At 37.1% G+C, this 25,425-nt stretch overlaps 1 protein-coding gene across 2 annotated transcripts; it reads left to right on the top strand.

Moving 5' to 3' along the window:
• The first annotated feature begins 20 nt into the window (after nt 1–20).
• On the top strand, nt 21–25,425 carry LNP1 (leukemia NUP98 fusion partner 1). Of its 2 annotated transcripts, none has more exons than XM_011354426.2 (5): nt 21–77; nt 9,757–9,838; nt 12,046–12,237; nt 19,913–20,143; nt 24,932–25,425. In XM_011354426.2, exons 3-5 carry the CDS (start codon nt 12,079–12,081, stop codon nt 25,028–25,030), a joined length of 489 nt encoding a protein of 162 aa, XP_011352728.1. In that variant the 5' UTR covers nt 21–77; nt 9,757–9,838; nt 12,046–12,078; the 3' UTR covers nt 25,031–25,425. The 2 variants fall into 2 exon arrangements, with proteins under 2 accessions (XP_011352728.1, XP_023383263.1); XM_023527495.1 differs by having other exon boundaries at nt 72–132.

Below are 25,425 nucleotides of genomic sequence, written 5' to 3'. Positions count from 1 at the left end.
GGTGCGCGAGCGATCAGAGCCGAAGAGGATCTGCAGCGGCCCTAAGAGTGGGCGGGAATGGTAGAGGAATTGTGAAGGTTATTGGCTGGCAGGAGTGATGGCGGGGCGGAGGCTGAGCTGCTCAGTTTATTGGTAGAGTTTAGAGTCGTTTTCTAGTTACCGCCACGTTGGCGCTTCTTGGGGTCCCCTGGCGGTTATCTTGGTAGTTTGTCCGCGTGTCCTGGAAACCAGGCGATTGGAAGGGCTTTTAAAGATGTGAGAGAAAAGAGCTCAAAACTGACTATAGCCCGCTGTATCATCTATCTTATCTCTACCATGGTCAGATTTTAGTTTGGACCAATCTGAGGCTATTGGTGCAACAGCAGATGGCAGAAATCAGACCCGCAAATCTAGGTTTGCTCAGTGGAAACGACTTGGGATCCCTGCGTCTTCCTGTCTGCGCCAGTTACGAAAACGATGACGTCTGTGTGTTGCTACCAGGTTCTGGAACTGAGAGGGGAGAAACGCGAAGATCTGGAGTTCCCACCTATGCTTTACTTATCGTATCTTGTACTGGATTCCGCCTAGCACGCCAGCCCACACCGTTCCCTCTAGCGTCCTCCTCCTCCCCAGTCCGCTGATCTACCCTCTGCCATGCTTGTTTTGCATTAGGTGTCTCAGCCCTCCTACCTCATTCCCAAATAGAAATTTCAGTTCGTAGCTTTCACATATCTAATAGCTTTGTCAAGTCTTTTCCCTGTGCTCCGCACCAGACCTTTTTAAAATACAAAAGTTTCCTTTGTCAGGTATTGTTTAGAATTCATAGTATTTTTAAGAAGACATGTATTCTGCACTATTATTTTGTATGTTTTTGCTGTATGTTTTTCTAAATTTTAAAGAGTTAAGAAAACTGTCTCTAAAAAATCAAAGTTTTGTATATGTGAACATAGGCATTTCCTTTTTTTCCCCCTTTCTCTTTTCTTTTTTCTTCTTTTTTTTTTTTTTTTTTTTTTGCTAGATTAATGTAACTCAATAGAAAAAGTTTTCTTCGCCTCCTCTCTGGTCTGTATCTTACGAGGCAGTTGAATGAGTAGAATGTCTAATAATACATGCAGACCTGAGTTCTGTGCTAGATTTTAATACTACTGAGTATGTGACTAGTGAATTAGATGGTCCTCATAGCTTTAAAATTGTATGATTCTATCCCCTCAGTTGTCATTGCTACACAAAAGCCTTTCTGATTGTTAAAGTTGATGCATAGCTTAATGATTGGTCTCTAAGTCTTTCAGTGAGTCCACTACTTTTATTATGCATACACATACACAGTTCAATCTCTTCCATCTCTTTCTTTTCCATTGTCTCTGTTTTTCTTCACTGAAACTTACTGGAAAGAATTGTTTATGCCTTTTAACTCTACTTATTTACCACCCATCTCATTGAAAATCTCTTATAACCTAGTTTCTAACTTTATTACTAATCTGAAATTGCTTTAAAGGTCACTAAATTCATTGTTTGTTTGTTTTTGCCCTTCATATGCTTTTATTGAAGCATAATACGATTGGTCATTCACTCCTTGAAACGTTTTCCTTGGCTTTCAGGAGACTACATTTTCCTGGTTCTACTATCTGACCATCTCCAGATAAATGCTGCCCAACAGAACTTTCTGTGATGTTGGAAATGTTTTCTATCTATGTTTTCCAATGTTAGCCTCCAGTCACATATAGCTATTGATAGCTAATGTGACTAACTGAATTTTTCATTTTAATTTAAATTGGTTTAAGTAGCTTCATGTGGCTAATGGCTACCATAGTGGACAGCACAGCTCTAGATCTTCCGCAAGTATAAGAATCCTCAAGAATTTGCCCTCTTTATCTGCAGTCTCTCCATTAGTAACCAAAGTACATATTATTGCTTCAGGTACCATTTCTCTGAAGATAATCTTCATTACACATCTCCTGGAATGATATCTCTTTCACCTCTAGCCCTATAATTTCCTACTACTTAACTGAGCATCTTTGCATAGATGTTTCATTTTAAAAAATGTAACTCATCTTCCCTTCTCATTCTTTGTATAATTCCCCTCCCCTCCCCCCCCCCACCATTATAATACCACTATTACCTTACTGGTTGCCCATTATTGAAACCTTAGACCTTTTTTTGGACCTTTCTCTTTTCCAACCCTACCTACCCAAGCACAAATGGATATACCAATATACACATATGTAAACAAAATCAGCTGTGAAATCTCATTAATTCTTTGTAATATCTTTTAAATATTTTTCTTTCTTTTCATGCCCCCTGCTACTTTCCAGTTCAGATATGTGAAAACACTTACAAGTATGTCTGATATATAACAAGTGCTCAATAAATACTAGTTTCTTCCCTTCTTTTCTTTTCCCCATTTCCTTCATTTTTCCTGAATGCTGTATTAGATTTTCAGCCTCTAGTGCCTCTCTTCTAATGTGTCATTCTGCTCCTTGATACTAGATTACACTTCCCAAAGCATAATTCCAATTTCATTCTCAAGCTCAGACTTTTAGACCTCTTCAATTCCGGTAAGGTTAAATGTCTCTGCTCACCCCCACCTACTCATATGCTTTGTCTCCTTGGTCCACATTCTATGCATTTAGCAGTGTTTGACATTATTTATGTGACCCCCTCAATGGGACATAAGCTTCACGAGGACAGAAACTTTGTTCATCCTGTACTCCCAGAGACCAAAAGATAGTGTAATGGTTAATTTTGTGTCAACTTGACTGGCCCATGAGGTGCTCAGATATTTGGTCAAACATTATTCTGGATGTGTCTGTGAAGATGGGTGTTTTGGGATGAGTAAAGGAGATTGTCCTCCCTGATATGAGTGGCTGTAATCAGTTGAAGGGCTGAATAGAAAAAAAAGGCTGACCCTTTCTTGAATAACAGGGAAGGAACTTCAACTGCCTGACTGCCTTGAGTTCTGGGACATTGACCTTTTCCTGCCTTTGGATGTGAACTGAAGCATTGACTCTTGGGTCTTGAGTTTGCCACCTTTCTGATGAGAACTTACACCATTATCTCTCTGGTCTCCAGTTTGCCAACTAAAAATCTTGGGACTTTCCAGTCACTCTCTGTCCTTTCAGAATTCTTTTTCTGGGACTTTCTTAAAACATATTTTTCTAACTTGTTTTATAGAATTATACTGGACAATAAGCATCCCAGATCAGGATCTATGATTTATCTTGTATCTTATACAGTGCCTAATACAATGCCTCCTCTAATGCTATATGTCACAGCTAAGGACTATATTTTCTCTTTTTGCGTTGGACCATACAGTTCTTATTTCTTCTCCACAATGACCTCATTGCTGTAATTATTTGTTCTTATGTGTGCTATCAATATTCAACTCTGAGTTCCTGAAGGGTAGGGACCATGTTCTAGTCATCTTTGTACTCCTGCATCTGTTTACAAGACTGGGGTCTATAATAGGTGTTTGTTAACTTATTTATCTACCCAACATGATACCCAAAACATGGTCAGTGCTGAATAAAAAGTCAACGAAGTGTTTGTCGAACAAGTTCATGATTGCTGCTTCATCTCCACTACTGTTAATGTTAATGGTCTGGTTCTACCATCACTGTCCAACACCGCTGGTGTCAGCCGGGAAACCAACTCAGTCGCTCCTACTGCTGCCATCACCAGAAATATTCTGCTTCCATCACCACCATCATCATAGATACTAGTTCCCAGTCCCAAGCATACTGTGCTCACAGCTACTAGCTCCACCACTGCAGCTGCTCCCATGGGGACCTGCTTGGTTTGTCCATTGTATCCCACTTATGATATATAGAAGTCCCTGTTCCCTCTGAGCCCTCATGCTTTTGGTTATTCTCCAATCTTTCTCCTGATGGTTTCTACCTTATTCAGCTTCCATCAAAGTTATCAGTTGAGTGGGTGGTACTGCTTTGCTTCTCAGGAGAAATGTCACTTTATGATTCAATTGAGTGGCTGCTCTTTTTTCTGTCAGAAAGAGCCTCTGCATTAATCTGGGAACAATCTATAGTAACCCTAGTTTCCTCTCTTTAGCTGTGACTGATAGCTCATGTGTATACTTTGATGTGCTCATTTGCTACCTTTCTGCCCACCCACACAGAATTATAAGATCTTTCTATCATCAACTTAGTTCATTGCCACCCACAAGAATGTGTGTCATTTGCAAATGTATAAATGTTGCCTTGCACTTTAAATTAAAAAGATATTACATATAGGTTATAGTATTTGTCCCCTGTCCGAGATGCTGGAAAAAGTGGGGCTGAGGTCAAGCTTGCACTTCGTTCATCACAGTCTCATGTCAGGCTGTGCCTGGAGAAAGGTGCGTCTTTTTGGTTTGCATGACCATGCTGGTTATCACTAAGTGATGGGTCTGCAGCAAAGTACCTACCCACTATGGGCATCATTTTCTAATTCATTCCTATTAACCCTGGTTATGCAGACCTGATCTTAGCATTATTATGTTAGTATAGCACTAAATCTGAGATCCTCTAGGCTATGCTTTCCTATCTTTACCTTTTGTCATTTTTTTCTAAACAGTGAAAAATAGCCTCAACTTCAACAATGAGGACTCAATTTTATTAAATTATGAAAAAATTTAAAACCATGAAAAATAGTTTATGTGCCTATGTTCCAGTTATCTATTGCTGCTTAACAAACTTTTCTAAGTGGTAGTGGCTTCGAACAACTTAGTGGCTTAAAACAACTATTTAATTACATCTTAAAATTTTGTTGCTCAGGAATTTGGGCAAGGATTGATTGACTTTTCTGCTGGTGTCAACAATGTTTACTCTCTTGATGGATGGGCTTAGACTGGAGGATTCAAGATGGCTCACTCAGTGTCTGACACCTTGGTGAAGACGATTTGAAGACTGTACTCATTTAAAACTATCCAGTGGAGCACTTGCTTGTAGCCCTTACAGTATGGCAGTCAGAGTAATTAGACTTATGTGACTCCTCAGGGTTGCTAGAAAGAGTGTCCCAAGAGCCTCCAGCAGAAGCTGCAAAGCTTTCCAAAATATTTCTTCTACCACATTCTATGGGTCAAACATGTTACTAGGCCAACATGTTACAGATTCATTAGACTCCACCTCTCGATAGGAGAAATAGCAAAAATGTTGCAATTATTTTTAATCTACCACAATCTTCTACCAAGAATTAACCATTGTTAATATTTTGCTGTATTGTGACACACACAAAAAATATTTTCATGATAAAGACCATCTGAAAGTCTAAATAAATATACCTAACAGCAAAATGTTAGTAGTTTTCTCTTTGAAGTCGAGAACCAGTCAGAGATTCCAGGTTCTATTACATAGTACTGAAGGTGTTGGCCAAAATAATAAGACAAAAAAAGAAATAAAAGGATATTTGAAAGGAAGAAGTAACTTCTTGTTTATAGACAATATGGTTGTCTCGATAGAAAATCCAAGAAAATCTGTAATCTACTAGAAGCAATAAAATAGTTCAGTAATGTTGCTGGATAAAAGAGTTATACTATTTAAAAATTGATCCCTCGTGCTTTTTAAAGTATTGGCTATTTTGTGGTTCTCCTGTTCTCAGAACTGGCAGACACCCTATTGCTTTCCTTCTTTTTCCTCCTGCACAGATGATGTTAGCTCTTAGCTGTTCATGGTTTGACCTACCACTCTCCACTTGGGGATGGGAACACCTCACCTATATTTGCTGTAAAGTTGTCCATGGGTGTTTTCCTCTACAGTTGCTCTATTGGTTTTTATGTGGAGATTCAGAGAGATTGAAAACCAAAGCTGTCTTCATTATTCCCAGAATACCTCTAGCTTAATAGCATTTTAATCCTGCAGTTATTACTTAGCGAAGTTTCTTTTCTTTTCTTTTTTTTGATATGGGTCATTTTTCTTTTATTTTTGTATGAAATATTTATGGACTTATAGGAAATTATAAATAAATGTACATGGAGGTCCCATGTACCCTCCATCACACCTCTCAATATTAACAACTTGCATAACTATAGGACACTATCAAAACTAGGAAATTGACATCAAATTGATACCATCGATAGGACTTATTCAGATTTCACCAGCTATATATACATGCATTCCTTTGTGTGTATGTTATAGTTCTGCATAGTTTTAGCACATGTACAGCTTTGTGTAACTACCACTGCAATCAAAATACAGAACTGTTTTGTCACCACAAAGCTCCCTCATACTAAACTTTTATAGCCCCAACCTCACCCCCCATCCCTAACCTTTGGCAACCACTAATCTATTTGTTCTTCATCTCTATGATTGTGGTAGTAAAGCAACATTATATAAAGAGAATCATACTGTATTTATCTTCTTGATTAGGCTTTTTCACTTGGCACTTTTAATAATCTGAAGACTTTCCATTGTTTATAGACTTGAATTTTAATTTTTCTGATTTTTTCTAAATGTTATTATTTTGCCACATTTCCTTTAAATGTTTTGTGATCTACTTTTTTTTATTGTACATTGCAAAAATTTGCCCCTATTAGAAGTGAGACTCAAGTTAAAAGAAAGTGCTGAGACATTACCCTTAAATTCTGTGAAATTGCATTTAATAACTGGGAAGAAGTCTTTTGTGAAGTATAGCACACTCATGAGCTGGATTGATAAAGTTTTTACATAGTGGTAAATTTTAACAAATAGTATATTCAATCTGTTTTAAAATAATAGGTGCTCAGGGATCAAAAAGTCCCTGAGGGGTCATACAATTAATAACACTCCTAGAGGCAAAGCTGGCAGATGACAATCAATGCTGTGTTTAAAAGATCTATGGAAGAGATGATGTATTGTCTCATAAAAAGCTATTCTAACATCTACCAACTTTGACTATTATGAAGCCTACCATTAGCCAAAATCCTGCAGAACTTAATGATACTGAATGACAAAGTAACTGGATATTTATGTAACCAATTTTTTTGTAGGCAAACCTCTGAAAACACACCTTTATTTCCTTGATATATTTTTTTACATTGACAGTGTATATTTAAAAAAGTTTTTATAATATAAGATGATGAGGAATAAAAAATGATGATGTACCCTCTTTAGGACACTTGGTTAAATGACAAACAACCTGTGTCTTTGATGATCATCTCAAAAGTGTGGCAAATTTCACAGTAACTTGATAACATTCATGGAAATGAATGATTACATTATGACATTTTGCCTACAAAAGAACATTTCTGATAATCAGGATATTCAATAGAACAAATGAATAATGTAATCATTCATTTCAAATATTCAAGCACTGCTTTCTGGCAAATAAAAACTGTCTAAAAACAATGATGTGTTATGACCGTAAATATACAAAGAAGTAGCAGCTTAGTTCTTCTGTACATAGCATTTCTCTTCCAGAATGGGACTGGCTTAGGCAAGCTTGAAAGCAGCATAAGGACTAATTCCTCCCTTTAACTGTTAAGAAAAAATGAACTAAAAAAAGCTACTATCACAATATGAGCTATTGAGAATGAAATAAAAAGAAAAAAATAATCGAAAGAATGAAATAAAGAGGAAACCATCTTTTCATTATTGCAGTCTTGTGGGTCAGAGAATGTGAAAAACGGCATTGAAAAGTCACTTCATTTTTACATAGCTCAAGGATAATTTTCACAGATTACCTGGGCACTCATGATATCCGATTGCTTTATGAGAACACATACACCTCAAGCTTCCTACCCTCTAAGAGAAAGTAATTCCTTTAACATTAAGAATGATAAGAAAACACAAACTCAAACTCTAGAAAACTGCAGCTATCTCCACCACTTGACCCTTGGGAGATATCCTGTGGGCTTAGCAAGGCAGAGAATTTGAGCAGGGTCAAAAGGACAGCTCTCTCGGGTCCCATGCCCCTGGCAGCATCTCCTCAAGGCAGGTGTCCAGGCCCTCTGGGGAAGCCTGCTGCTGGCCTTCCAGAGTGGAGCATGGCTTCCTCTTGGGCTTCTGAGTCAGGCTGGGAGAGCAGATCTTCCCCTGCTACTGCTCCACTTCCCCAGGTTTGTTATTAGAACCTGAGTCCAGGCAAAGTGGGGAGGCACCTTTCTCTCAGACTTTTAAAGAAATGGGCATATCTAGAGGGGAAAAATGGAGATAAGCTAATTTTATATACTGTAGACCAAATTCTTTTTCTTTGGGGGTAACTTTATATCTTGTCGCTTTGGGAAAATTTTTGGCCAAATATTTAAAGAGTTCCCTTTCCTTCCTGTATTGGGAGTCCTGAAGACCCCCAGGTTTGGTGACTGTCTGAAAGGACTCACGGGGCTCAGCACGTAGTTGTATTCATAGTTAAGATTTAATTTACTACAGTGAAAGGATACAAAGCAAAACCAGCAAAGTGAAAAGACAAATAGGTGAGGTCTGGAGGACACCTGTCTTAAGCTTCCAAGAGTTTTTTCCCAACAGAGTCACACAGGACATGTTCAATTCCTTCAGCAGTGAGTTGTGACAACACAAAAAGTGTTATTTACCTGGAGGCTCATTGGAGATCCAGTGCCACATTGGAGAACCAGAAAGTCTCATCATGTTCAGGAATTGGTTAGGACAAAATCTTAAATTTTCAAAAGTTTTCAGAATGTGTTTACATAATCCTTATCCCTTTTGTCCTGATTATTTATTTAGTAAGCAGCCTAGAAAAGATCCTATTTGGGGACAGCTATATTTGATAATCAAACTGCCTAACTAAGCAGAAAGGTGAGTGAAGTACAATCAGGCTATCAATCCATTGTTCCTAATTTCAAATAACCTGGAAAGACAATAGCAGTGAGACATCCCTGAGAAGATGTCAAGAGTCCCATCTGCCAAGAGTGTGTGTAGAGGTCCCAACCTGTAGCTTTAAATAGAGACCACAAGTTAGGTTTCTTGTAATCCATTGTCTCAGATACAATTAGTCCTTGCATTAGAAACATGGAGCCACCAAAAGCTTGGTTTCAGATGGTCCCATCAGAGAACAAGTCTTTCCCCATGGGCAAGTGTCCCATGTGGTCTAGCCAGCATCCAAGATGTTTTTATAGTTTATGGCCCCAGAGAGGAGTGTCTTAAATCTGCAATAGTCCCAGAGCCTGAGTTCTGTTCATTGAGCCTATGTCTACTTTCAGAAGTTGGAATAGTTCATCACAGACATTATCAGGTTTCAGCCCGTCGTTTGTTCCAAGCGATTAGGATCTCTGAATTCAAGATTCAAAAAAGGCCAGAGATTTTTCTTCCTTAGCAACAGCCAGGCTGAGAGACTACAGAGCCAGACTGTGGGTTCCAAGCCCTTCTAAGCTGTTTTTATCTTGTCAGTTTTAGAGTCCAAATTGACCCACTCAAAAATATGCACCTGTGGTGGAAAATCTTCAACCTTTAAGGGTCAGATATCTGATTATACCAACTTATTAGCAAACTAAAAACTGCTTTTAAAACTCAAGAAGTGTATTTTCCTGTGGAGATTATCTCTCCTTTTATATTGTCTACCTTTTCCTATAGGCTCCAACAGGCCAAACTCATAGCAAAAAATAATTAGTCATGAAGATTTCAGTACTCAGATATTCAAAGTTTAAATTTTAACCCATCTACCAGCAGCCAAAAGCAAAGAAGTCATATTGGACTAACACCTTTTATGAGGCAGCTTTTCCTGATTGGGATAACCCCTCTAGCATTTATGAAATTATAAGCATATATTATTTTACATCAGTTTTTATCATATATCCAAAGCAGTAGCCACAAAAGAAATAACCATTTAAGAAGTCTCTTTTTTTTTTTCCTTCACAAGTTTACTCAAACCCAGAACAGCAAATTCAATACTTTCAGGATTAACTGAGACCTCAACTAGAACGTACGGGACTGCTGCACTGGTAAGTACTGCGTCATTTCCCTCCTCTCCATTTTTTCTGGTTTATCTAAAGTTTGCTCCAGCCTTGAAACTGACTTGATCTTTTCTCCTCCCCCTTGGAGGAGTAAATGATACAAAGATGCAACATTTTGGCTCTCCAAAAACGTTTTTTGGGAATGTTTGGACCCTTTCTCCTCCCACCTGGAAAAGAGAATAAAATCCACAGACATCACCCAGACTGCACTTTTTAATTCCTTCTCTTTAGCTGCCATGGCCAAAAGCAGCCAATGGATTCAGTGAACCAATACTCCTGGGTTTGGATCTATCATTTTCAAATTCCATAGGTAACTTTTATTTCTCAGAACAGACATCATCTTAGCTGCTATTCCATACTGTGAATGGCTTATGTTGTCATTGGGCATTGAAGGTTCATCATTGTGTCCTCTTTATCCTTCCTTTTCCCAAGCATTACTTTGCTCATATTTCAGTGAGTCAAATTTTACAAGTCCTATTTCTGACACTAATGGTCACTGTTAGTTTGGGAATTTGCTAGAATTTACAGGACTCAGCATATAGTTGTATTTATGGATAAAATTTAGTTTGTTTCAGAAATTGAAAAAAAAAAAGAAAAAGACATTCCTGTCTTAGGAAGACTAGAAAAGAAGTTTATCCGTAATCAAGTTTTGTGGACAGACCTGGTCTTGCCTCCTCAAGAGAAGTTGTCTTATTTGTTTCTTTAATAACAGAAACAATCTTTTATGTTGTCACAGTGATGACATATAGTTATAACTTTTCCTTTCTCATCTGGGTCAGTGAGAAGCAGGCTTTCTTCATTCTCTGAGAAAAATATTACAAAGTAACAAGAATGCATTTAAAACAATAAAGAAAAATGTTACAAGCCATTTTATGCTCTGGTTACTTTCCCTTAGTAACTTATACACTGAAGTAACTCTAGGAGCATTGGTTACAATGCTTAAACTCATCTTTTTGCAGCTTAAGGAAGAATTTTCATGTGGAAAATGGCTAAGAATATCTCTGTTTAAAAATACAAAGTTTTTCAAAGATCTCTTTGGAATGCTGGAAGTGTGGTGAAAAGAGCCTAGATTTTTTTTTTTATTTTACTACTTGCTTCAAACTCGGCTGTGCTGCTTAGTAGTAATTTCCCCTTGGGCAAATGATGACCTATTTGAATCTCAATTTCCTCATCTATAGAGTGTGATCCAAATCTCTCAGTCACTGGGTTTTTATAATGAAAATAGCATATGTAAAATACTTGACTCCACACCCCGCACAAAGTAGGGGCTCTATCTATGTAATATTCTCCTTACCTTGAAAAAAATGCCCACTAAAAGGGACTATAATGTTGAAGCTTTATTTATAATAGCTCCAATTGTAAATGACCCAAATGACAGCCCCAAATGACCATCACTCGTAGATTTAAAAAAAAAAAAAAAGTAGAATAGTCTTACAATGCGCTATTACACAGCATGGACTACTGTTACTGCAAAAAAAAAAAGCATGGATAAATCTCACAAACATAATGTTGAATGGCACGAAATAATACATTTATAATTCCATTGAAAGAACGTTCAAAAGCAGGCAAAATTAATCTATGCTGATTTGTACAATTTACCTGTACATGTAAATTATTTATATTTGTCCACGTACAAATAACTATCAATTAAAAAACTGTTCCCTTTGCCCCAGGAGCTGGATTTTATATCAATATCAATTTTATTTATTAGGACAGTATCTAGCTCTAGATATGACATGTCAATAGCTGGTCATCTTGCAGGCTGCAGTCAGTCTGTCCCTTGTAAGTGGCCCCATTTCAGAGCTGGCCTGGAGCTGACAGGCATATTATAAGGGTCATACTCCATCATCATTGACAGCTGGAGATGCCATCACATGCCATCAGCAGCAAGGCAAAGGGAAAATCAGGCAGTGGACTGTGCTTCCCACCCTTGGGCGACAAGGCATAAGGCCCAGGCAGTGGAAGGATTAAAAAGCCTTTCAATTTAAAAAGACAGGGAGAGGGGAGGGGAATGTGGGCTGCACAATTTATAAATAGACATTACCCGAGGCTGCCTGATGGCGAAGGGGTTGTTTAGTAAATCTTTCTCCTTTAAGGATCCCATTTGAAAATACCAGTTTCATTTTGTCTTTTGGAAGAGATCTTGGGTTTCATCAAGTCAGCCCTGTTGGATACTTCTCTCTGCTAAAATTTAGGGACAGGTCTTGGATATTTTGAATCACCTTAACATGGAGCACAAAGATGATGATGATGATGATGATGTATCTTTTGCCAAATGGATGAGCAGCTTCTGGGGTCACAGCTGGATAGAGGAGAATGAGAGAAGACAGCGGGACCTCCATGGATCACAAGATGCCAGTTGCAGGAAAACCTCCCTGCCCAGCCCAGTGAGTTATTGTCACAGAACCAGGGGAGAGCTGGACTAGGGGAGGGGGTTTCTCTTAGATAATTTTTGAAGGGTCCTTTGGTATAAAGTTTTCTTGGTTGAAAATCGGTACTTCCAAATCTTTTTTCACATCCACAAAAATCCCTTTTATTATTTTGTCTTGTCCTCCAAGGGACCTGATTTTCTTCTATTAAGTAATTATTTCTTCATTTTTAGTAACCTAAGATTTCTTTAACTGCTATTCAGGGCTCCTGATAAACCTGAGATAATCCTACTGAGTGATAATATAATTCAAGTCAAAGGAAAGAAACTCGATGTTATAGTTAGTCCTTGTAGCGTCAACGTGGAACACTGTGATTTCCAATAGTCTTTGAAATACTGAAAATAGCTTCACTATTTGGTGACCTCTAAGGAACTGGGTGGGGAGTTCATATAATAAATCGCTACCTTTGATATATTTGATATATTTTTTTTAGTTCTCATTTGGTTTCCTGATTGGAGAGGGAGCCAAAATTCTCCCACCCTCACACTCTTTTCCCATGGCTAGGCAGAGAAGCCCGGGTTTGAGGAATAAGACATGAACAGGAAACTCCTGAGAGGGGAATGGGTGGGCCCAGTGAGATATGGACTCTGCAGCAGGAACAAGCAGGGTTCAACTTCAGTGCTAGAAGCCCCCACAGTAGACATGTAGGTTCTCTGCTCCACGGTTTTCTTTTTCACAAGTCACTTAGATTTCTAGCTACCAGAGAATCCTTATCCAGCCTTCTGCTTCTGCCAGCCCCCAAACCAAGTAAGTTTTAGGGTAATGATATTTTATTTTTAGCTCCAGTGTTCGCAGATGCATAATGCCTGTGAAGTATGTTAAAATGTAGAAAACATCCTCTTTTATTCCCAGTGATAAGAAAGGTGGAGGAATGAGGCCTCTTTGAGACACAAACATTTGAAAACAGATCTCTTACCAAATGCACACTCAAGGCAAAGGGCAAGTTTTAACACCTCTTTAAGCTTCAGGTTCTTTAAATGAAAAAGAAGAGAGGTTGGGCTGGATGATCTCCAAGAAGTTTTTTTGCTTTAGCTTTATGATTCTATTATAAAACAAGCACCTGCTTATCACACTCTCATTTTAATCTCTCATGTTCCACACTGAACGAGGTATTCATAATGCATGAAACAGGGCTATGATAAGTTTACAGCTTCCAGATAGTGAGAACCAGGGAGAAAGGAAAAGAAAAATTGCAATTTACTATTTATCACAACAGCCCTTTGGAGCCACAGAAAATGTGAAAACAAAGGAAGATACACAACATAAAACATAGTTTCTTAAATAAATTAAAAATTATTGGGGAATAGAAGAATTTGTTATGTGTAACATTTCTAAATAGTGTACTTATATCTTTCCCTGCTCAGGCTGGCTTCAGACATTTGCCTGCATTAACTTGTTTGGATGCTCTGAATTCCATAATTATCAGACTGATATGCAGAAAAGCATGTGTTTGTTTAAGGAGACAAAGCATGGAATAAAAACAACAACCTGACTGAACAGAGTAGACAGAGCACAAAAGTGCAGGCCGCAGACCAGGGGTCCCAGGGCAATGTGGGCAGAGTGTTGGAAAATAGGGCGCTTGATTCTTCATCTCTATTCACGTAATGCCATGTGTTTGTGAAGTGCATCTGTAACTGGATACTTAACTTTTCCTAACTCTAAGATGTGTTCAAATTTCATACTTTAGAACAATTAGGCTTTTAATTTTTGTGTTTTGCTTTGAAGTCAATGAAAATAATTTAAAAGAAAAATTTACTCTTAGCCGTATCTTTTTTCTTCTCTCCTCACTGCTCTAATCTAAGGTTCTTCCCTCTCGGAACCTGTTAATAACTATGTCCGTTAGTATTACATGCATAGGAAGAGAAGAGCTTTCTCCTTCTTTACTATTTGAATCTAATATGGCTTTTCAGCTTCGTGATTCTTGCAAAACCATAGTCATGGAGTATTAATTCATTGAATATATTTATTTAAAACCTACTATGTGCCAGGCATTACAAGGCACAACAGGGTACAAGAAGACATACATGGTCTCCATGCTTGTGGAACTTCCGGTCTAGCAGAAAATACAAATTTATTGGAAAGCACAAGGTATGACAATGGGTAAAGATTAGTCCTTCTCAAATAACACTACTTTTCAACCAGACTTATTATAATCTGTGATTGCTGATTTAAAGGGAATTAAAAATATCTAACTTTATCATCTTGATTGTCCTTGGTGAAAAATAAAGTGGTATGAAGGCTCTTTTGTTACTGAACTGATCTGCCCTCCCCCTCCATCATCACGTGAATACAGACTTGAAGTAAAGCAGTTTCCATATCAATTACTTATTCTACTTATTGAAAGTGGATTTTTAATACTTTGATCTAGTATTCGAATAGATCTTTGATCTATTCAGCTTTCTAGTCATCTTCTTTTTCAGCTTAACGTGGTTCTGTTAACATTGTTCCACACAGTTTGGGCCTAGTGGAAGAGAGGATCAAACTAAATGAAAGACCTCTTTGAGGAGAAATTGAGATCACTGACCTAGGGCTTTGTTAACTCCAAATAGACTTTCTGAGTGCTTCTTCTGTGCTCTGAGGTAGGCACAATGTGTGCTTGCCCACATAACATCATTTGAGGGGATAAGGGATACCAAGTACACCTCTACCTACCTGTACACAGGTTTTTTTTTAAAAAATTTAAAAATAAAATCACCTCCCCCCCGCCCACCCCATGTTATATTCTCTTCATATTCTCAATTTAAAGCAGTAGAAGATATTTTTAATCTTTATTTTTATCCTTGGTTGACCTTAGAGTGGTACGCACTCTCTCTCCACACACGTGCATCGAGGAAAGGCCAAATGAACACACAGAGAGAATGCAGCCAGCCCTCTGCGAGCCAGGAAGAAGGCTCTCACCAGGAATGGAACTGGCCATCACCTTGATGTTGGAATTCCCAGTCCTCTAGAACTGTGAGAAATAAGTTCCTGTTGTTTAAGCACCCCTAGTCTGTGGTATTTTGTCATGGCGGCCTGAGTTGACTAAGATGTCTTACCAAGTTTATACCAAGAATGATGATCACTGGATAGTGGGGAGGTAGTGGAGAAAATATTGCTATACAAGATTGAATTTAATGACATTTGGGTTTTGATCTCAGTGGCATGTGGTTTAGCTACTTTAGTTTCTAGATTAGTGAAACAAGTCCTTGAATTGTCCCTTAGGAAAGGTTCCAAGTCTGAGACATGGAGCATAAGCTCCAAGGAGTTTTTCTTATAGCTTTCTTTTGTTTAGCTAGTAATGGCTTATGAGTCTTGATGACAGTTTCACTTAGATTTACTGGGTATGACAGACCAGGGCCCATTTATGTCCTCCTTTTAAAAAATTATTTAACTGAATGGTTTAAATATCCTTTAGTTTCCCTAAAGGATATCCAGTGGATGATATTAAGCTTATCTTTACTGTTTCGAGAAGAACTACTATTTTACCAGTTGTAAACTTGAATCATTTTTTTCCCCTGATGCTGTTTCCATATGTAACTAGTCAAATAATTTACAGCCCTCTTGGCTCTGATGATATCATTAGACTATGTTACAAATTATTCCTCACATAAAATTCTTTTAGAATAATTCCTAAAGCCCTACAAATTATTATTATTACTTTTGTGGTAGAATTCTGTTATAGCTGGTACTTTGTTAAAAGTCACATGTACAGGCAGTTTCATATAGAAATAGAGGGTTCATATAGAAATAGAGGGAAGTTTTTGCTGCTGTTCAAGATAAAAGTTTAGAATTATTAATCCAATGAAGAGATGTCTCATGCTTAGGCATGGCACTTTATCTCTCCAGAAAAGTCACTAGTCATATAAATCTTAGGCAAGTCACTTAGGCAAACTAAGATTCATTTTCCTCAGCGGTAAAAGGGGGAAGAATGGCACCCTTATAGGATTTGTTCTGAGGCTGGAGATCAAGGACGTGGTCCCCAGAGTGCCTGGTACACACTGTGCACTAAGACTCAACATGGGTCTTATTATTCTGACACCTGGATCTTTCTCCTCATTGTTTCCCATCTTGCTGTTAGTGGGTGGCTCAGATGCTTGTGTTTGCTTAGAGGGTAGAAGGGATACAATTGAAGGGTGATTGCAATAAAAGCCAGGATAAAGAACAACAAGGAGTTAAGCTCTGATGTGAAGATATTACATAACCAATTTCTTTTAAAATGACGTCACACTTGGGGTCACAGAGTGCATAGGATTTTATTTGATAGCAATGATTTTCTGGGACCACTGTGGAAGCAGCTATGCAGTTTAAAGCACTCTTTTGAAATGAGAGTCGGGGCACTGGGTAGTTATTGCCCTGAAAGTCAGTGCCTGCTTTAGGCTCTGTAGCTGCCCTCCCACCCAGCCCACTTGCTGGTGAGCTCAGAGTGTGGGCAGATCCCATTCTAAGTGACAAAGCCTACTTTACAGTGTGGGAGATGGACCAGTAAGATTAGTCGATGGCTGTGGAGGCGACATGTACATACTTTGTAAAAATAAGCTACTTAGGGCATTGATTCATATCTTTGTGAGGGAAATTACATTAGAAAGGCATATAAAATTCCAAAAGTAGAGCTTGCAAAGTAAACATTTTCAAAAGTGGGAGTTTCTTTCTATATCCAATTTGAGTGCTCTTTTAAACTCGTTTCTCACACTTTCAAATCAAAACAAACTAGAAATCCCATCTGATATAAGGAGATGTTAAGTGTATCCTTTATTTATATTGTGACTGAAACTCTTGCCATTCATTCAGGCCTCTCAGCAGAAGAGGACATTTGTACAAACATCAACATTTCATATCCAGTCTCAAATTTTAAAATTTTATTTAAAAAAATTTATTGTGGTAAGAACAGTTAACATGGGATCTACCCTCTTAGCAGATTTTTATGTATACGATAAAGTAATTTAAAGATGGAACTAACTCATCTTGTGTAACTGAAATTTTATATCCACAGATTAGCAACTTTCCATCCCTCCCCTCCTAGCCCCTGGCAACCATCATTCTATTTCTTACTTCTATGAATTTGACTATTATAGATATCTCATACAAGAGGAATCATTCAGTATTTGTCTTACCATGTCTCAGTCTCAAATTTTTAAAGTATTATTTTTTTTTTCCTGATAATGTAATGTACGATCACTGTAGAAAACTTGAAAAATGCTAAAAAGGAGAAGGAAACAAACAATTCCACATCACAGAGAAAACTTTTGATGCAGTTTGGTATGTTTTAAGACTGCCCAGCTGATGGTGTCACCCTAGTTCGAATTCCTCAGTGCCCTTTCATTCTAGCCCTTCTCTCTCCTTCAGGTTCCCTTGCTCTCTAGCTCCACCAAGCTTCTATTCTGTTCACTCCAGCAAACTCCTTCTGTGGCAGGACCTATGCACATATGGTGCTTATCCTCAGGCAGAAAAGTGTTCCATGTTCTTCAGTTAACCCTGCTCATCCTTCAGATTGTAGCTTAATTATCACTCTCATTGCACCTTGACACTTTATAACATTTGGCCAATGATGTAGGCATATATTCTATTTGTTTTGTGTCTATCTCCTATGCAGACATAAGCTCCAAGACAGGCACACTGTGCCTGTTTTGCTCTCCAAAATATTTACAATAACAAGTACCATGTCTGACCTATAGTAAAAGGACTTATACATATAGATTTACCTAATGTATCTTAGCAGCTTTATAAATCTTTAACCATATTTCCAATTATTGTTTGAGAGTAAGTTTGAGACTGTGTATTAGTTTGCTTGGGCTGTCATAACAGAACACCACTGACTGGGTGGCATAAACAACAGAAATTTATTTTCTCACAGTTCTGGAGGTTGGAAGTCCAAGATCAAGGAGTTGGCAGGTTTGGTTTCTTCTGGGGCCTGTCTCTTTGGCTAATAGATAGCCATCTTCTCACTGTGTCCTCACATGGTCTTTCCTCTGTGTGGGCATATCCCTGGTGTTTCTCTGTGTGTCCAAATTTCCTCTTCTATTGGACAATGATCTGACAGGATTAGGGCCCACTAATGGCCTCATTTTAATGTCTTCTTTATTCTATCTCCAAATACAGTCACCTTCTGAGCTACTCACATAGGGCTTCAACATATGAATTGGGGTGAGAAGAGGACACAATTCAGCCCATCACAACATGCAGTGGATGGATCCAAGCAAGGGAAGATTTGAAGCCTCTTGACACAGATTGTCAACAGCTTTTTAGGAAGGCCGTATATATTTGTAGGCCAACCAGCAAGGAATGGCAGTGTCTGTCTCCCTGCATTCTTGCCAATGTTGTTATCATTAAGAAATATTTTTTTTCTGTCCTGAAAGACAAAATTGTATGTTAACTCATTTTACGTAATCTTTGACTACTAATAAGCATAAATAATTTTTTACCACTTAGTATTTCTTTTTCTTTCATTCTTTATACACTTATTCCTCCAATATATATTTAATGGACTCATGCTATGAATAAGGCAAAGTGCTGTGTAGTACTGGTATGCTAGCAGAGAATGTAACATAGCCCTTGATGTCAAGGAGCACATGCAGTTTAATGGAGAAGAGAGAGGTGTAACAAAATTACCCAAATTATCGATTACTGTTGTGATGAGTATTGTGACGGAGAAGTATGAGATCCCAGGAGAGCATCTAACAGGGACCTGAACCAATCAGGGTGGTAGGAAAGGCCTTCTGCGGAAATGCAGTTTCTATGGTGACTGAAGGATGATTAGCCTATAGTAAGGTAAAGGAAGTGGGTGAGGTCACAGGCAGAAAGATCCAAGGGAAACCAAGTGGTAGAGGCAAGGAAGACTGTATCTAGAGGGCCCTCGGGGCAACTGAGTCGGAAGCTATTGAATGATTAAAGACCAAAATGCACAAAGAGGTTGGCCACATTGAGACCCACATCCTGACCAAAAGTAGCTGTGGGTGCAAAAGCTAGGTTAGAGTGGGGTGGGGAGTGAGAAATTGAGAGAGCAAGTGTCACAGTTCTTTCAGGAAGTTTGATTTCTCTGAACTATTTCTCCTTTGATCATTTTCCAATGCGATTTTAACACTGATGTCATTAAATTACATGACCACTGTGTTTCCCTATGTGTATATAAGATATACTTATGTATTTTCAGGACATTTATTAAAATTAGTAACATGTAGCAAATACATTTTTTGTTTTTTTGTTTATTATTTAATTTGAAGTTGTTTTTGATGCATATTAGCTTTATTTTTATGTTATTAAATTAATTTTCCTCTTATGACTTCTTTTATTACTCTTCTGCTTAGAAATTCCTTCTTCATGCAGAAATCATATAAATATTCACCTTTATTTTACTTCTTAAACATTTATGGCTTCATTAAAATTTTTTTGATCATTTTGTAATTTACATATATATATCGATTTAAGAGTTGAAATGCTTCATAATACTGCCTTAATGGTGGAGGAGCAACAAAGCCAGTCTTGGGATATTCTCCTTAATTTTAACCAATTGACTCTACTGCTGCATTGTAGGAGAAAGGTTCTACTGATTTCAGTTCAACTTAAGATTTATTTAGTTAATAATTTATGAATATTCTGTCTCTGTGCTAATATTGTACAGCCTCTTTATATTGTAAAATTTTTTATTTTGTATTTCCAGTTTCCTGTGCTTCCCAGGGTCATAACATCTGACAGTCATCCTAGAAGACATTCTCATGAGGACCAGGGATTTCGATGTTGTACCTACATGCGGGATTACAAAAAACGCTCAGAGGATGGGTCATTTAAGGAGCCACTGAAATCAAAAAGAAGATCCCATCCCCAGATTCAGACATTTTCAGAGTCTTTTGAACAGCAACTGTGCTTTAGAACCAAACGCTCTGTCTCTTTGGTATGTAAACATTATTGAATATTTAAGCCACTTTAGAAAAGAAAACCCAAAGGGTTCTTCCTCATCAGGTTTGAGGAGAACAAATCTAACTTATTTATTTATAACTTGGAGATCTTCGAAAAATGGCACTCAGTTTTAGATAGCCCAGAAGTACATAACTTTTTTTTTTTTTTTTAATTGAAGACACCTGGTGTAGGAAGAATTCCTGGAGGACTATTAGTGGAATGTTTTTGTTACTGAGGTCCTCTTGTTATTTGAAACTGCTTTCATCACCCTTATTATAAATAATTGTGACTCCTTCTTTCACTATTTGGTGATGAGAAGAACTGCCCCTACTGTTCCTGTGCTTTCATATTTAATCTAGTGGCAAAGAGTCTATGTTGGTCTCATGTTCCCCTGTACTTTAAAAAACATACAGAGAGACTATCTAGGAAGTTGCCAGGAGTAGGAATGGTCCAGGTATTCACAGTGGCCTTGGGAGTGTTAAGTAAAACACAAGGGAGAGACAAGCATAAAAACAGGAGAAGATTAGAAGCTCCACTGATGATGTCAATACATAAAGTAATAAACTAGAGATCAGTTAATTTGGGGGTGGTTTTTCAAATCTCCTAGCAGCGATGGCTGTTGGGACTGTCACTGTGCATCTTTGCCCCACTTTTGTCAGAGTGACCCTATGTATCTATGCTCCCCCATCAGTAGGCTGCTCTCTTCACCTGATCATGAGAGGAATATGGAAAGAAGAATAGTAAACAGCTGTCATTTACTATATCTAAACCTCATCAAGAGTTCCTGTTTTGTCTTTTTTTTTTTTAGTTAAATTTATTGGGGTGACATTGGTTAATACAATTACATCAGTTTCAAGTGTACAATTCAATAATATGGCATATGTGTATTGCATCATGTGTTCCCCACCCAAAGTCAAGTCTTCTTTCGTCACCATATAGTTGACCCTTATCTACCTCCCCCCTCTCCACTTTCCCTCTAGGAATCACTAAACTGTTGTCTGTGTCTATGAGTTTTTGTTTGTTTGTTGCTTTTAGTTTTATATCCCACTTATGAGTGAAATCATATGGTTCTCAATTTTTTCTGTCTTACTTATTTTGCTTAGCATGATATTCTTGAGATCCATCCATATTGTCGCAAATGGCAGTATTTCATCTTTTCTTATGTCTGAGTACTATTTCATTGTATATATGTACCACATCTTATCTGGTCATCTGTCGAAGAACACTTTGGTTGTTTCCTTGTCTTGGCCACCATGAATAATGCTACCAGCAAGGAATGTTTTAAAAATTTTTAGATAGATATCCAGAAGAGGGATTGCTGAGTTATACGGTAATTCTACTCTTAGTTTTTTGAGAACCTCCTTACTGTTTCCTGTAGTGACTATGCCAATTTACATTCCCACCAGCAGCATATGAGGGTTCCTTTTTACCTACAACCTCACCAACACTTGTTATTACTTGTCTTATTGATAATAGCCATTCTAACAGGTGTGAGGTGGTATCTCATTGTGGTTTTGATTTGCATTTCCCTAATAGCTAGTGAAGTTGAGTATGTTTTCATATGTCTGTTGGTATGTTTTGTATGTTTTCTTGGGAGAAGTGTCTGCTTAGGTCCACTGCCCATTTTTAATTAGATTGCTTGTTTGTTGTTATTGTTGTTGTTGCTGTTGTTGAGTTGTATGAGTTTTTTATATATTTTGGATATTAGGCCTTATCAGAGATGTTGTTCATAAGTGTCTTCTCCCAATCAGTTGGTTTCTCTTTGTGTTATTGATGGTTCCTTTTGTTGTGCAGAAGCTTTTTAGTTTGATATAGTTTCATTAATTTATTTTCGCTTTTACTTTCCTTGCCTTTTAGGTCAAATTCTTTATACTGTTTTTAAAAAAATGTGGTTTCAAACTCAGAGCAGTGTTACAAGGATAGTACAAAGAATATTCCCTTCATCTAGATTCCCTCCAAATGTTAATGTTATCATATTTACCTAACCCTCTCTCTCCTGCTCATCCCCAAACAAGGGCACAAGAACATCCTATTAAACAAACATTCTCTTATAAAGTACAATAATTAAACTCGGGAAATTAACACTGATGTAATACTTTTATATCTAATCTATTGACCTTATTCGTATTTTTCCTGTTGTCCTGATAATATTCTTTATAGGGAAATTCCAGATCATGTGTTGTAACCAATCCATACCCTCTAATCTCTTTTACCATGAAGCAGTTCTTCAATCTTTCCTTGTCTTTCATGACATCAGCATCTGAACAGTATAGGCCAGTTATTTTTTAGAATGAAGCTCAATTTGAGTTCATCTGATATTTCTTCATGATTAGATTCAGAGTATGAACTTTTGACAGGAATAAAACAAAAATGAAAGAATTCCCGTTTTACACCTGATCTTAGCTAAAAGGCCAAGAAGTGATAAGGAATCCCATTTTAAACAGAGACTCATGGACATGGACAATGGACTAGTGGTTACCAGAGGGGAGGGGGAAAGGGAAAAGGAGAAAAAATATATAAATAAAATGTTAAAAAAAAAAAAGAAAGAATTCTCGTTTTAAAACTACATCTTAAAGTCATTAATTATATTAATTCAGGAGACTTACCTGCCTTAAATTCTTTCTGGAACAAGGTAGGATATAAATACATTTTGAAAAAAATTTAATCTGATTAGTTCTTTGTTGATTCTCAGAACAAATTTCACATAATAAGATATCATCTTATGTAACTGCTTATACAAAACCATTTGCTAATATTATTATAAGTCCTAAGATGGGTAAATGTAAAATTAATTTTCTTACTTAAACAGACATTTATTACATTATTCCTAAAATATAACATATATTTGTTCCATTTATTTTCCAAGTCCTTCCTTCGGAGTGCCAAGATAATCAAGGCAGCACTTTCAATGTTTTTTTTACTGAAGAACTCTTTTCATGGGTATATATAATAACTAGAAACTTGCTTAGGATTTACAAAATTATTTATTTTTTCATATTATGTAATAAGTATATATGGTAAATAATTTTAATTAAATATTTTATTTTATTTCAATTTTAAAGAGTATATTATAAAGTTTATCATAATGCAACATTAAAAATTTAGAACATATGCAGATACTTTAAAACATTTTCCTATTTAACAATCAACACACTTTTCTAAAGCTAACTATATTGAAAAGTGTGATTTGTCAGTGAATTTTAAAATGATATTTATTGTCTTTGATTTGGGGCCAAATGAATACTAACATCTGTCATGATGTTAGTATTTAAATTTTATATCTTTTAGCATCATAAAGAGCTTTTGTGACCTGATCATGACCAACAATGTTAAATTCTTTCATTCTGATATTGAAAAACTCAATTGGCTTATTTTCATAATCTTCACATTTTGCTTCTAAGTCATTGAAATAAGAAAAATATATCAGGCCATTATTTACGAGCATTTCTTAGATAGTCTTTACTTTCAATAAGGGAAAAGCCAAATTGGAAATAATCATCACTATATTTTCTCTTTTTTATGTTATTCTTATAAGTATTAGAGACTTTCATGACTGCTAAATATAACTTTTGATCAGACTGATGGATCTAATACAAATGTTGGATCTAATGAAAATAATCTGGAGGCACATTTATAGAGATACTACAGTTTTTAAGTTCCTCTTCACTTGTATCTCTGCTTCATCATTTGTTTTGCTTTCTGACTTTGACTAATGGACAATTATAGATAGAAATGAAATAAGCTAGGTACTGTATAAAAACAATTTTACATTGTAGAGTTACTGATACCACTGCAATAACTTGACATCTCTATAACTCACCCCGTAGGGCTAAGTCATGACCTTTCTTATCTAAGTGCCACTCACCACTGTGTATGTTCATTTGACAGGCACTCAGGAGTTCCCCAGAGTTTCCAGTTCAAATGGAGGAAGAGGAAGATGATAATTTCATTTCTTTACTGTAAAAAACAGAAGTATAAATAGATATCGTCACCACATTGATCAATACCTTTTTTTTTTTTTTTTTTTGTCAGTAATTCCTTTGAAAGGCACTCCTTGACCATGGAATCTAAGGAAGTACACTCCCTACTCACCCAATAGTTTCTTATCATATCACCCCGTTGATGGTTATCATTGCACTTACCATTATCTGTTATTCTCTTGTTTCTTTTTAGGATTATTGATTGATTGTCTGTCTCCCTCCACATAGGTGTAAAATCTAGTATGTTGGGTCTCTGTAGTTAGTGCTGTGTTTCTTGATCCTAGAACAACAGTATGTGTTCAATAAATCAGTGAATGTGTAACCTATTGGGGTAACCTGTTGGGGACTATTAATGTGTTTGGATGTTATTTTGCCATTTCATTCTTCATGCAGGCCTCATGTTAAAACTAGTCCAAATCCTACTATTACTGTAATTTAAAGGAGTGGACACAGGGAGTTTAGACTATTGCATGTTTGATTAACTTGCCACATTCCTTTTCAAAAAGCACCAGGAGACTATTAATTTCATCGTTTAGTGAAATCACATCCCTCCACATGTGAGAGGCAGGGTCAGAGTCATGTTCAGGTTGAGTTTCTTCCACAGACCATTCACTGATGCTCAAACCCTCTTTTCCTTTTATTTATGACTAAAACCTTTATAGTATGCTAATTTATTACAAGAAACTAAGATGTAGAAGTCTGCTAAACGATCAGGGTTTTATTCATTTCTGATAATTAAGAGAAATGTGAAATGTTGTCAGCCATTGGCACATGTCTACGCTTTTCTGATCTTTGTCTTTCAGGGACCTGAGAGCAGAAAAGAAAGAAATGAAAGAGAATGCCTACAGATGGAGATAAGTTCCTGCCAGAAAGTGAAGGAAAGAAAGAGCTCTAGGAAGTAAGAACATGAAGAGGCGTACATGACCCCCCTCTTAGAAAAAGGGCCCAAATAGCATTTTGTTTCCACATCACAGCTACAGATACTACTGTGTTTTTTGAGTCCCAGTATACTATGCTAAGGGGTGGTGCTGTAAAAGGGTGTCTAGATGCTGAGTGATAGAAGTGGGTGGATGGTTCTGCTACCCCCAGAAGACTTGCAGCATACTCCAGCTGCTTCTGGTGTCTTAGTTGAGAGTTTGATCTGCTTTGTTGCCCTTTTATAGGAATAAGAAGAATAAAAAGTATTTTAATAAAGTAATTCTCGAAAATGTAAAGAAAGATATTTAAAGAGCCACCCACACATCTACACCAACCCATCTTTCCCGTCAACCTCGCAAATAATTTTGAATAAACGTCA

This window comes from Pteropus vampyrus, unplaced genomic scaffold (assembly GCF_000151845.1).
Source record: "Pteropus vampyrus isolate Shadow unplaced genomic scaffold, Pvam_2.0 Scaffold1, whole genome shotgun sequence".
Lineage (NCBI taxonomy): Eukaryota > Metazoa > Chordata > Mammalia > Chiroptera > Pteropodidae > Pteropus > Pteropus vampyrus.
Note: the sequence above shows the minus strand (reverse complement) of the source record. Positions and strands in the feature narration are given on the sequence as shown.